Source organism: Falco punctatus (genome assembly GCF_963210335.1).
Source record: "Falco punctatus genome assembly, chromosome: 13".
Classification (NCBI taxonomy): Eukaryota; Metazoa; Chordata; class Aves; order Falconiformes; family Falconidae; genus Falco; species Falco punctatus.
Genome location: NC_137593.1, coordinates 24,742,536 through 24,756,219, shown reverse-complemented (window position 1 = coordinate 24,756,219; position 13,684 = coordinate 24,742,536). Strand labels below are relative to the sequence as shown.

The following is a 13,684-nucleotide window of genomic DNA, read 5'->3' as shown; positions in this document are numbered from 1 at the left end:
TTTAAAAATGTCGATCTTCCTAAGTATTAACCAGATGTACCCTTTTGAAGCTTTTTGGACAGAGCTTTTGGTCACTTCATTGGAAAGCTTTTTTTTTCATTCTCCTTTAAGAAAGGTAATGCAGACTGTTACCTCAGAAAGCAATAGGATAAAAACCTTTATTGTTCCACCTTTGTCAAGAGTTCATTTTCTATTGATATGCATTTTTGTAACTGTAGTTTACAACAGAAACTTCAGCTCCTTAGAGGCTTAACGTGGAGTAGCAAAAAAACCTTCAACACCAATCTGAAGACAGGTCTTCAAGTAATACACCACTCGGGCACCAGGAATCCCTAGGATCAGAATCAGTTAGATCTTCCACCTCCTCCCTTTCCTGCATTCTTTGTCCTCATTTCATGCCAAGCCTTCACCAGTGGTTCTCTGTTCTTCCATATGAGCTCATGGCCGTAAGTTATGTACCATCTGAGAAAGAAAAAATGAGTTAAAACTTAACTCCAACTTTCCTCTGTATCTAAGGAAAAGACGCATCACTAAATGCAAGTGACACAAATGCTTAGTATAGGAGACAAGAAAAACTGAGGCAGTAAGAACAACATTTTTGGAAAGCAGCAATGACAGGCAAGCCACTTGTTCTCTCGACTCCTAATCGTTAACCTCTTTGTGTTCTCGCTTGACTCAGTACTGAGAATGAATGGTTTTCATGCCTTTACTTTCATGCTTTCATTTCTACTTCTATTTCCATTTAAAAGACTGTTAAAAACACTACTGTTGCTTATGGTAATCTTTACCAATAACACCAAGTATTTTTCTCATATGTAAATACAACTGTCCCATAATGAACAGCCACATTCCATTCAAAGTGCCTTTTCTTCTGTAACCATCTAAATGAAGATTTAATCTAGCAAAGTGTTCTAGCTTAATTTACACTCACAGAGAACTATAAATGCTGATATATGAATATTAAAATAAGTGATTAAGCAAGGGAGGTTATGGCAGAGAGAAGAGGTGAGAAGGGAAGCAACTGCATGGAAACAGGTTGAAGGGTCTCCCACAAACCTAACATCACACCCCCGTCCTGAACAACAAAAACACTTTTACATTTACATGAGCCGTATCAGCCAGCGCTAGGTAAACTGGCCATTCCTTTAAATCATATAGCTGCTTTCTAAAGCAGGCAATTGTCTGTGAGGCAATGTACAGAGACTACTTTGGCCATTCATTGGCCATATGCCCTAATTAGGGGCCCTGTTTTAGGATGAAGTGACCAAAATGATCAGAGTAGAACATATAGGTAGAACCTATGTAGGTGAGGAAGGCAAGACACTTGCCAAGTCAAAACAATTTTTACTGCAACTGCTATCCTATTATGTGCATTATAATGAACAAGCTGATACAGATACACCATGGCAGAAAGCAGTTGTGAATCAGCAAGACTACGTCAAATGCATCTATGATGCCAGAGAAGGGGGGAAAAGGAGACTGTGCAGCACAGAACTTACTGACACCGAAGCTAAGAAATAGCAAATACGTTCATAGACCAAATAGTCTTCCACCTGCACTTTGTCTGGCCTAGTTAAATCTCAGGTAAGCTTTTAAAATGCCTACATAAACCATTTAAAAATACTCTTAGCAATAAGCGCACAAATTAAAACAACACTGCAATCAGATAGGAGGGGAAAACCTCATTGGGTAATGTAGTTCAAACATGGAACAATGCAGAACTGTTTCCTGCAACCTGATTTCTAGTACTTCTTCCCAATTAAGAAGGCTCCACACAAAGACAACACAGCAGCACTGAGAAACAGCAGTAGATGCTGCTCGAAGGAATGTGGCCTGAGTTTATACTAACTCTGCAGCGCGCTCTAAATTGGCAATTAGGGGGAGAACACTGAGACAAAGAAATTTTCTCAGCAGTTTAATTCTAAAGTTATTTTAATTTGTCCATGCTGTGTTTTGTGAGAATCTTTCCTGCCTTGTAGCTCTCTTCAGTGTGCTGGGGGGAGCAGGACAGAGACAGCCAGCCCGGGTTATGGTGACAGAACAACCTGACATCTAATCTATCATTCTAAGGCAGTTCAACTCAATTTCTTTCAGTTCTAAGCATCTGTTAAGTTTTCCTGCACAGTTTTATAGCACTACAAGGAAAAGACTGAGTTGTCTTCAGTGCTACTTCAGATAACTTTCCATAAAAACTCCATACTTCAGAGATAAAAGGAAGAGGAAAAAAATCACAGGATGAATTTAAACATGAAACAAACAGAAGTTAGTAAATACAGACTTACATTCCAAAGAGAGCTCCCCCGAGATGTGCAGCATGGTCAAAAAGTCTCCAGCCTAGAGCAAGCCCTGCAGTGTCAAACGCAATTATGGCTTTTAAAGCCTGGAAAGGAACAGAATATGGAATGGAGAGCATCAGTCACAGCATATAATGGTCACTGATAACAGCATTTCCTATTCAGGCAGAAAGTAAAAATCTGGGATCGTAAAGCATCACATAAATTTTATGGGAAAGCAATCACTGTAAAAAAGCCAAACAACTAAACAAAACCAAGCTGTTTTAAAACAACAGACTCGGTGCTTAGCTGTACTGTGCTGTCAAAACACAGACACGAGCAGCTACAGAATGTTGTGGGGTAGGAATGTACCCTTTTCAAATACTCAAGTCTCTTCCAATCTTCATTTCTAAAGCTACACATACATTCCAAACTCAGGTCAGAAAAAAGAAAAAAGGAAGTTACTTGAAAGAGTACATGCAATAAAAGACACCACAAAAGATGTAATTGCAACATTCTCATTCACTAATTATGACATAGCTTAGATTTATGTGCATGTGTCCTCCCCAGCACAACCCTTTAGTGGATGGAACATGTGGGGCAGTATCCCTGTCATCTTATCTGATAAAAATTCATCATTACACTCTCCTAAATGACATATCCATTGGCAGGTAGAAAATCAGGATGATGGTGAACAACTGGAAACAGCGTGAGCCACAGCACACATCCTCAGGAGACACAAACCACCATAACTGTAATTATGCAAAATTTCACCAAACACCTCATTCCAAAAAGACCAACAGATTTAATGTTAGGATGAAATGTTACTTTTAGGATTTCTTTCCTTAAGCGTATGTGTTAGAATAGCAGCTGCATTGTGCCACATTGGCTTGTTTATTTTAAAAGCTGATTACAGTGTACGTAAGGTAGGCTAAAGGAGTACATAAAGCTTAGAAATACAATTATACAGTAGGGCTAAAATCATTCCAACATTTATATTACAATAGCCAACGCTGCTCTTGTTTTACTGCTGCAAGGAGTACTTCCTCATGACAATGCTCTCTGTGGCTCTGACAATATTTCTACCCAGGCAATCTTTTTTAGGAAAGATCCAGTTAAAGGGTAGCATGCAAAAAAACAGGTCCACTCAAGCAGAAGCTACATCTAAGAACGCTTTTTCAAATCTGTAAGCTTCAACTACAAAAAAAAATATTAAATCTCATGATCTTCAAATGACAAAGCTTAACCGCTTAAATTAAAACAGTAAAACAACTTTAGTAGACCAAAGATGATTAAGATGATTAAAGTCAAGACGTACATGAGATGTTTTTCTTAAATGGGGCACTGGACGTGCTTAAAAGAACTTAATGAAACAAAGAAGGAGTCCTGGTACTACATATGAAGAAAAGACTCAGTAGTTTATTTCTAATCCCAGCAGTGTTGTTGGAAGTATCAAAAGATGGTATGAATCCAAATGAGGCAGCAGGTAGTCCTCCAGGGCTGAAATGTTATTTCCCTTGAGAAGTGAAATTCTGTGTTTCTCATTGTGATAAATTTTTCTTCAGAAAGACTGTATCAGTATTAGATTAGCCTGTTAACGAGCGCTGCTATAAAAAAATATCACCTGTCACAGAAAGAACAGTATATGTGTGTGCCCATCTCCTCAGACAGGTGCATCCAAGTCCCTCCCAACCTCCTTCACCTCTCAGTATCAGATTTGAAACAGATCCATGGAGGATGGAATTTGGGATAAATCTAAAAATCACTACACACTTGTGTCATGACTGTGCTAGTCTGCAACAATTCAGAACCAGTCTCCAGGACTTCCATGACCTGTATTCTCGTTCAAAATAAAATTAACAGCTTGGAAACACAAACGAAGAGGACACACGCTCAGATACTGGAGAGGTACGGGAAAAATGTTTAAAGAGTAGGATTTCTTTGAAGTTCAAAGGCACTTACATTTCCTGCTGTAAATGTGAACATTGGAAGAAATATGATGGCTAGTTTTGCTTCTGGCATCTTTGCACATACGGCTGCAAGGACAGTCATTATAGCTCCTGACTGTAAACACATTAAAACAGACAAAAGTAAGCCGAGATGTTACATAAAGGAAAATTTATTTTTCTGCATGTGAACATGTTTTCCTTTTTTTCTTTTATTTTCAAACGCGTCCCTGTGGTAAACCTCAAAGTAAAAAGCACCACAGCAAAGTTCAGAACAAAAATAGAACAAGACACCCTTATTTAATTTAAATATCTGAAATCATAAATACTGTGGAAAAAAATAGCCCTCAGATGCTCTTATGTAAGAAATAACCTCCCTGATTTTTATGGTAACAGTTTATGTTAATATGCTTTTTCCCCAGAAACCCTAGAAATCGTATTAATCAAACACAGACATTTCAGATGAAGGGAATCATTCTGAAGCTTGTACCAAAACAAGGAAAATAACAGATGGACAAGGACAAAAATCTTTTGTCAATGAAACAAGCAATTCCCTGGTCTGTACTGAACTGACCATGGGCTTTTGTATCCATGAAACATCTCAATGGAAAGGCTGCAAATACAGTAAACTAATGTTATGTGTGGCAATTTCAGTAACTTCAGATCAGTAAGACGAATGGGAAGTAACTTGCTCCAGGTATAGTTAATTCACAAGATAAAGGGACAATCCATAGAGAGCACTACCGAAAATGCTAACTTTGGGACAGCTCAGTGGATTTTTTCATTGCAATTGAAAAATAAGAATCTGACTTTTGGCTTTTATCAACATTATTCAGTAAAGTTAAGAAGCCTTTAGAACTTGGTAAATGGCTAGGCTCACCTCAAATGTATAGCAAGTTAAGTGTTTTAAAATGTTCTACTACTAAAAGTACTTGTAAAGAACAGACACCACCACCTCCTCAGCCTGCCTTGTCTCTTTTATACTGTGAGACTTTTGGCAGGAGTGCAGCCCTTTCTGCACAGCACGCCCTACAGCTTCCACTAGTATCACATGCTGATTCTGATTGTCTAATTACATTCACTCTTTCTAAAATATTCTATTTTCAATTAAAGCAGATTGATACACAATTACAAAACAACATTTATGAAATAAGTTATAGAACTGAAATATCTGCTCAGTGACAGGAGCTCCTGCTGTTAAGTACTCATTTACAAGCCATTAGCATTAAGTGGCATTAGTTCTGGGCTGCTGCTGCAACACAGTCAACATAATTGAAGAATAGGCAAGTTCTTGCATAGGAATCACAGCCTGGTTACTTGGGTTTGGTAAACTTTCCCAGTTTCCATTATCCCAAATATATTCTTGGCTTTTAAGCAGGTTAAAGAATACAACAGGCAGCGAAAATAGCTTCAGAGATCATTAGAAGGTCTCCCATATTCTGAGATACTTACAGCTCCAAGGGATGGTTCAAACCTTCCAGTGGCCATTTTAGCGACATAACTGACAAAAGTGGAGATAACTCCTAGGAAGTAAAAAAGACTACTGAAAACAATGTCAGCAATGCAGACAAGCATCAGAAAGTGCAACAGTGTTACCTGAACATCTTCCTAAAGAAGCTAGTGTAGGTGCTGTGGGGTTTTTGTTGTTGTTTTGGGGTATTTTTGTTTGTTTTAACTTGAATCAACTGTCATCTTTTCCCACAGAACTCCCATGAGTCTATATTAAAAGCTATTTTATTTTGGTAGCTACGCATGAATTAAAACCAAATATTTGTATTGTCATGTATTTTGAAGCCCAGTGTCTTAAACCCATCAAAATTCTGTATGACAGCAAGTAAGTACTGCAGTTAGTATAGAGCAGTAAGTGGGCCTAAGCAATGGCCACCTGCCATCATACATCTATTAACCATGTACACACTTTACTTGCACGAATACATATTTATATTTTTTAAAGTGTTGTAAAGATATATAAGTACTATTTTAACATTACCAGCAGAAAGATATACTGCAATGAACTGCTCACATCCCAGAAGAGAGACAATGCTGCTGGAAAAACTCCATAAAACATACATATTTGCTGCCATGTGGAATAGAGAGAAGTGACTAAATGTAGAGAGCAGCATGGGAGAACAGAGGGCTCCTACAAAAGAGAAAAACAATTACTGAAGCAAAAAAAGTCAGTGTTCCAATTGGCTTCAACTTGCATGCAATGCAGAATAGAAATTTATCAAGATAATAGAGGCTAATTATGTTTAGAATTCTTAAATACAAGCTAAGTAATAAGCCCAGAAATGTAACAAACTTCAAATTCTACACAATACTTTTTGAAAGGTAGAACACATGCCCTACAGGTATGCAAGCTGTACAGCTACTTTAGAAAGCCTTAATTACCTACTGGGGAATGTTTCATATAAAACATTTATCTTATGACAAAACTCCTGTGCTTTGGAAAGGAAAAAAAGATTTTATTTATGTATGTATGCGGTGAAAGATTTTTAATGTTAATTATCCGAGCATCTATATAAAATTATGTTGCTACAGAGATGGACTCATAAAGAAAAACTAGTCTTCTTTTCAGAAAGCTACTAGCTCTCCTCACTGAAACAGCGGCCTTGAAAATGCAAAAAAGCCAATTAAAAGGTTTGAAGGTCAATATTATTTAAAATAGTTTTTGGGGTGACTGATGCTCAGATTTGGGTAACAGCTATCCTTAGCTTTGGAGTGCATGTGGAGAATTGCTTGGGTTTCCACTTTTTTGGCAGAAACTAAGAGGACAGCATAAAGTACTCTCCTAATGCATGTTTGTCCTTTTAATTCTTTACTGTAGAAATGAAAACTAATTGTTCTGCCATTAAATACCAGCAACCTGCTTTCCTAAGTTAACCTCTTCAAAACATTCCACAGTGAAAGCCAAGTTTGCATGTGTGGTTTTTTTCTTTTTTTAATGTGACTCAAAGCACAGCTTTGAAACAAGGACTCCGTACATAACATACAGACTAATGTTTGTCTATTGACAAAAGCACACATGCATGTGACTGATGACTGTTCTATCAGCATCCCACAAAACACTGCCAGGGATGGGGGGGCGGGGAATAAAATCACATTTGAGTGTAATTTTTGAACAGCATTACACAGTACAATTTATTTTCCTCCTTCCCAAAGCATGGCACGATTCACATTCTGTCCAGGAAAGCAGCAGGGGTTGTTATCACTGGGAGAAGTGCCTCTTCACCTTCACAAAGGCAGGAGCTGCATCCTACTGAATGCAGTAAAAGGCCAACGAGCAGGTTTTGACAATATTTAGAAAAGCACCAGTTTTGTTTGTTTAAAAAAACCCACAATCCTCTAACTTTTTTTTTTCTACCCTCAAACCAGTTACTGTCTAGACAGAATGATGTGTTTGGGTAGGATTGAGATCGCTCGTGGGTGATGGGAGCTACAAGCCATGCATCATCTGAAGTTTCTGCAGTATGATCAACTACATCAATTCCTAATTATCATTAGTTCAATCACATCCCAACGTAGAAAAGTTATCCACATGACTGTTCACTTACTGGAGGATGGATCTGAAGTGAAATATGTAAACATAATCCGTCGCATGCCAGGCAGCCTCCATAAACAGAACACAAAGACATTTGCAGCTATAATACCTATCAAGAGGGGAGGAAAAAAAAGTATAAAAGAAAATTATTAATATAACACACCATAATGCTTACTGTAAACAAGCATTCAAAAGTAAGCTTACAAGAATCATCCTCTTTCTTCACTATTCCATTAAAAGCAGTAGAGTTTAGAAAAAGCAAAGAAAAATACCAGAAGCTAGATTTATACAGTGGAAGTCCTTCCGAAATACGACATCTAATTGTTACTGGTTTAAGTGCAATGAATGCAACAGTCCAGAAAATCTGAAGACATTCAAAGGATCGTCTCAAACTTCTGTTTCACTGTAGAACCAATGAAACAGCAGCCAGCTTAGGAGGTCCCATTTGTTCCCTCTCTAGCTGTTTATTCCCAAATGCCACTGATCTGCTGCACGGTTGCATTTAGCTGCGCATGGAGGGGAGCAGACACAGGGAACCATAAAAACACACAGTACATATCCTGTCCATTTTTCTGGGAGTTTTGGTTTTGAGGGAATTGTAAAGATAACGTTTACAGATCAAACTTAAAAATTGAGTTGGCTTTGTTATGCCATAGTCACCTTTGGGAGACAGCAAACATGCAGCTTTTTACTTTACAGATGTTTACTGCAATCTTACTTATTAGAAACATAATGATGCAATTCATCATTTCCTGTTTAAAGCGCCTTCTCTATTTCTATCCAAGCATTCAGGTATTTAAAATGTTTTATAACAACTAGAAACATTAAAGAGGAAAATAATTGTGATTCCTTACATAGTGGTAAATGTCACATAATTAAGTTTGCAACAAAATGTAAGAACTGTGGAAAGCTATGATACATAAATCCTAGAATCAACATTTCAATTATCTTGTCTTTTGATGCTCCATCCTGTTTCACCATGCTCTTTTATTAGAGGAAATATTTTCCCTGCATGCTAAACCAAAACATTACAAAACTGTCAACTATTTCAGTGCAATAAGCAATGAAGGGCGAGGCGAGTAGCTGAACAGCTCAGGGTCTACCAGCTAGAGTTTGTATTGCTTGTTAGATCAACTAGATGTTGAGGGACACTCTAGAGAGCGCATAATCAAACTTCACGACCCCTGCCCCAAATGCCATATTTCTATCTGCTTCGTGACCTGGTTTGCATGTCGAAGAGCAATTCAAAGCATTATACAAAAATTCATGACAGCACTTGTAAATTGAGTGGTCTGAGATTATTTTTGCCCAAAACATTTAGCACTTATGCAATCTATTCTCAGACTGGGAGTCAACTCATCAAAGAGTATATTGCCTGCAAATTTTTTTCTAAAACGCTTCTGTAGAAAAGTAAATGACATGGAAATAACATTTAAGTAACCTGATGCTAACCACCTACTAATATAGATTCAATAAATACTTAACATAGAATACGTAACAGCGGGTATGGCTCAGCTATATCATTTGGATTTGAATCAAATTCTTATCCGTTTCTCTCCACACATTACATTTACCTTGGGGACTTCAAGTGACGTTAAGCTAACCAATCAAAACTATATCATAATGAAAGGAAAGCTCACAAGCTTTTTTTTTTGCTTTTTACATACATCATCCTGCAGACAAGATGCAACTATTAGGGAATTTTACTTCCACATACCAGTGGAATATAAATGCCTGTTCCTTCTGAAAGCTTTTGCTGGTTTTCACAGTTCCTGAGAAAAACGTCACTGGGAAAGGATTCTAGTTAATCCTTCACCCTCTCTCGTACAGATGCATAGGAATTTCTTTAATGCATACAAAAAAGAGTTTGTGCAAGGAAGTGTAGCAGAAATAGTGTGGTGCAGGTATAAACTTATACATGCTTTGCAAGGCCTAACAACCTAAACGTGATATGAAAGCCATCTGTTTTAACATACTGTACCTGTTTGCCATATTTCTCTTCCTGTGAATGCCTAATACTTGTAAGCTAACACAAACCTGTCACAGTCCGCTGACCCTCAGTCAGGTTATTCCACCAGCTGTTAACCTGGAACGGAATTGTCGTACATCAATGCCACTGCAGAGTATTTGCAGTTTCAGAAACAGTCAGGTACAGCGCTACCTTTTTAAGAACAGAAAGCATTTGTTTGGAATCTCTTAAGTAAATCGGGTTTAAACTTTTTTATTTCTGATTGGTTTAGCCTTTCAAGTTGGCATTTCCTTACTCATGAATAGTTACCTACCCTCTTTATAAAATATCCCAACACAGATGAAGAGTTTCTTCAAGAAGGATGGGATTTTATTTATTTATTTTACACAATTCCATGGGTTTAACTCTGCCTGTACTAAGTAAGGATCTAACCCATAATGCTTACTTTAGCAGATTAGCCAAAGTTAGCATAAATCCTGCCTCGACTAAGCCTCACCCTAATGCTGTCTAACATTACACCACCCACCTTTGAGAGATTCCACTTTTGTGCCAGGGTCACTTTTGCAGAAGTGGCTCACAAGATGTGGAATCCATTCCCTCTTGCGTCCAGCTCACCCAGCCCTCCTCCAAGTTTAAAACCCCTGAAAAAGTTTATTTTGAGTGTAGTCAGCCCACAGACAACTTCCACCCCCTTTTCTCTTCCTCAGCTTTCAGAATAATTTTGGACAAATATTTCATTGATAGCTCAATGACCTTCCAACCAGATTGATCGGGACGATGTCATAAAAATTATCTGTAGGTTGGAGGCAGGGGGAAATAATGCTGTATGAAACAAATAATTCACTATTCGTTACCACAGTAACAACTTCATTGCGTTTTTTTGTTTAATTCTCTGGCACAGGATACCAATACCAGTTATTTCCTACAAAGTTCTCCAGTATATGAACACTAAACAAACATGATTTTTCTACAGTACAGGAAGCAGATGCCCTCAGAAACTATTGGGGGATCCTGAACTTTTAAAATAGAACTTAACCAGTTGAAGATAGGGATTGGGATTTTAAGCCTATTAACAACAGGTTAATTTTGTTTTACTTTTTGGATAGCTGATTATGAGATCTTTCCCTTCAGGTTTTGAAGGAAAACAAAAGTATAAAACCAAAATTATTTAAAATATTAAGTTACAATCATAATCTCACCTGCGGTTCATAAACAATGAGCAAGAAAGCATGCTGTACTGGGCCTGGCTAGGGTATAATTAGTTTTCTTTATAGGAGCTCATACATGGTGCTGTGTTTTATGTTTTTGACTAAAACAGTACCGGCAACACACTAATGTTCTAGCTTTTGCTGAACAGTGTTTGCACAGTATCAAAAGATCTTTTCCATTTCTCACTCTGCCCCTGCAGTGAATAGACTAGGGGTGTGCAATAAACTGGGAGGGGATATAACTGGGCAGATGACCCAAGCTAACCAGAGATATTCCACACCATATACTATCATGCTCATCAATAAAAGGAAAAAGAAGGGATTTTAGGAGGTTTAGTCATCTTTTGCTCATGAACTGGCCAAGCATTGGCCCCCCCACAGGAGACTATGAGTGACTGCCTTTGCATCACTTGTTTTGTGTTCTTCTCTGTCCTCCCACTTACCAAACAATTTTTTGGTTATTGTTTTATCTTTACCCCCAGTTTTCTTGCTTTTAATGTTCCTTTCCTCTTCCCCCATCCCACTAAGGGTTTGTGGGGGAACTGAGAGAGCAGCTGTGTGGCACTTAGCTGCCCACCAGGGCTAACCCACAACACATGCCCATGTCAAAAGTGGTGCCAGAGTGCATGCAACACACATTGCAAAACCTCCTCTGCGTCCTACACAGGACCCTGTGTTACTCTAGCTCCACATACAGCCCCACCTCCCTTCAACAAGCAGACCTGGAAGAGTAATCATGCCTGGTCTACCACAAGCCACAACAGTAACCTTGAAACAAAGGTAAAACATACATGCATGTTTAGTTAGTTTTGTGTGCACCTCATTAAAAACTAAACGAGTGATACTTTTGGGATGTCACCTAGATGTCTAGTAAGTCTTGCAGCACTTGCGTTGCTCTTACTACCCAAACTACTTGCAATGAAATGTCAGCTCTCAAACTGAAAAAGCTCTCTAAACCCTCATATTTGTGAAGGCTGAAAATACAACTGCTTTTCAGGAGCCAGAGCATTAAAAAAATCTCACGCTTAAGGTTCAGAATTTAAGCTAGCTCTGTCCAATCTGGGAACCCACAGTCATTTTGAGAACGCTTAGATGCAGCAAGAATAGTTTGGGTGTTTTTTTATAGTGAAAAAGCAAAAGGTACCAAGTTTAGATACGCAAGCTGCTACTACTGACCCATCTTCCCCACATTTCAGGGTGAAGACGGTCTTTTTCCCCAGTGTAGCCACTGCAAATATTGCCAGTTACAGTCTTCTAGAACGAATTCTATCTGTCTTTCTCATAAAGAGACGCATCTGCTGCAATTTGCAGAGAAGCTGTTATTTCTCCAAGGTGCAGAGCAGCCCGAAAGGCTGCCGGGGCGGCGGCCAGGCGTGCCCCCCGGAGCAGGCCGCGGCCGTGCTGGGGCGCGGCGGGGCCCACGCGTGTGCCGGCGGGCCGGGCCCCCACCTGCTTCCTGAAGTCGCCCCTCTTCTGCGGCCGTATCTTGTCCAGCCAGTCCGCCCGCGCCTCCTCCAGATAGGTCTGGACCCGCGACTTGAGCGACTCGTACTGCCAGATGGCGGCGCATCCGAAGGCAGAGCCTGTGAACTGGGCCACAGCGGGGACAGTCAAACGCGAGGCGGCGTGCCCCGGCCCCGGCCGAGGCAGCCGGGCTCGCCCCCGCCTCACCTCGCTCCCCGGCCCCGGCTGACAGCCAGGGCCCGCCGCCGGCCCCACAGCCCCCGGCCCGAGCCACTTACCCCCACGGCGAAGAGGAGTGGCCTGAGCAGGCGGCGCGGCGAGGGGCGGCCAGCGCGGGGCGGCGGCGGCGGGCAGAGGCTGCGGCGCGGGGGCGGCGGGCCGGGCCGCGCCTCGGCGGCGCTGGCGGCGGGGGGCTCCTCGGGCCGCGGCCGTGCCCGGCGGAAGCCCTGCCGCGGTTCCAGCAGCACCATCAGCCTGCTGGGGAAAGACGCGGACCGTCAGCACCGCCGCGGCCGCCCGGCCAGCCCCCCGCGGCCGCCCCCTCCCCGGTCCCCGGTCCCCCGCTGCCGTCGCCCCCTCCCCGGCCCGGCCGTACCTGTACGGCCGCGGGCCGCAGGCGCGGGCCCAGCACCGCCACGCCATGTTGGGCGCCTCCCCGCGCGCCGAGCCCTTCCGGGGCAGCCGGGCGCCATCTTGCGGGCGCTGCCTTGGGCGCCCGGCGGCGGGGTCGGGGCAGCCGCTCGCTCACACCCCCCGGGGCGGCCCCGGGGCTCCTCCGCGCCGCCAGGCCGCTCAGCACGGTGGGCGCCCGCGGGGCTCCCGGCGCTGTGCCGGGGCGGGGGGCACGGCCGGCAGCGGGTCGGATCTGCCCCGCGTCCTGGCCCGGCCGCCATGTCGAGAGGGTCACCCCGGCACTGCCCCGCCATAGCGGGCGTGGCGCCGCGAGCCCCTGTGGCCGCCATGATGAGCGTGGCAGCTCTTTGCCTCCGGGCTCCGTCGGCGGCTAGCCTTGGCGCCGTGCCATTGGGGGTTTCCATGGTCTTAATATATTCTTTTCTGTAGAAGCCCTCTGGAATATACAGAGCCTGTCTCCTAATGCTGAGCTCAGCCTGCCGCGGCCCAGGAGGCAGGGAGGCAGCTGGGGCTGCAGCCTCAGCCTCGCCTTGCTCGGCCGTGTTGCCGCACTTCACCCCACCGCGCCTCGCCGCATCTGCTCCTCTGCCCGGCCTGCCCATTGCCTGCTGTGCATGGCCCCACTCACGCCCCGCAGCCTCCTTGGGCTT

General features: G+C 42.2%; 1 protein-coding gene across 1 annotated transcript; it reads right to left on the bottom strand.

Moving 5' to 3' along the window:
- Positions 1-133: 133 nt before the first annotated feature.
- On the bottom strand, positions 134-13,656 carry PARL (presenilin associated rhomboid like). Its single transcript, XM_080409803.1, is given in 13 exon segments — positions 134-462; positions 2,283-2,380; positions 4,236-4,337; positions 5,672-5,742; positions 6,210-6,359; positions 7,774-7,869; positions 9,798-9,846; positions 12,387-12,527; positions 12,680-12,875; positions 12,997-13,055; positions 13,057-13,314; positions 13,317-13,345; positions 13,348-13,656. Coding segments are annotated over 13 exon segments (1,656 nt in total). The 5' UTR covers positions 13,637-13,656; the 3' UTR covers positions 134-344.
- Between the last annotated feature and the right edge of the window lie 28 nt (positions 13,657-13,684).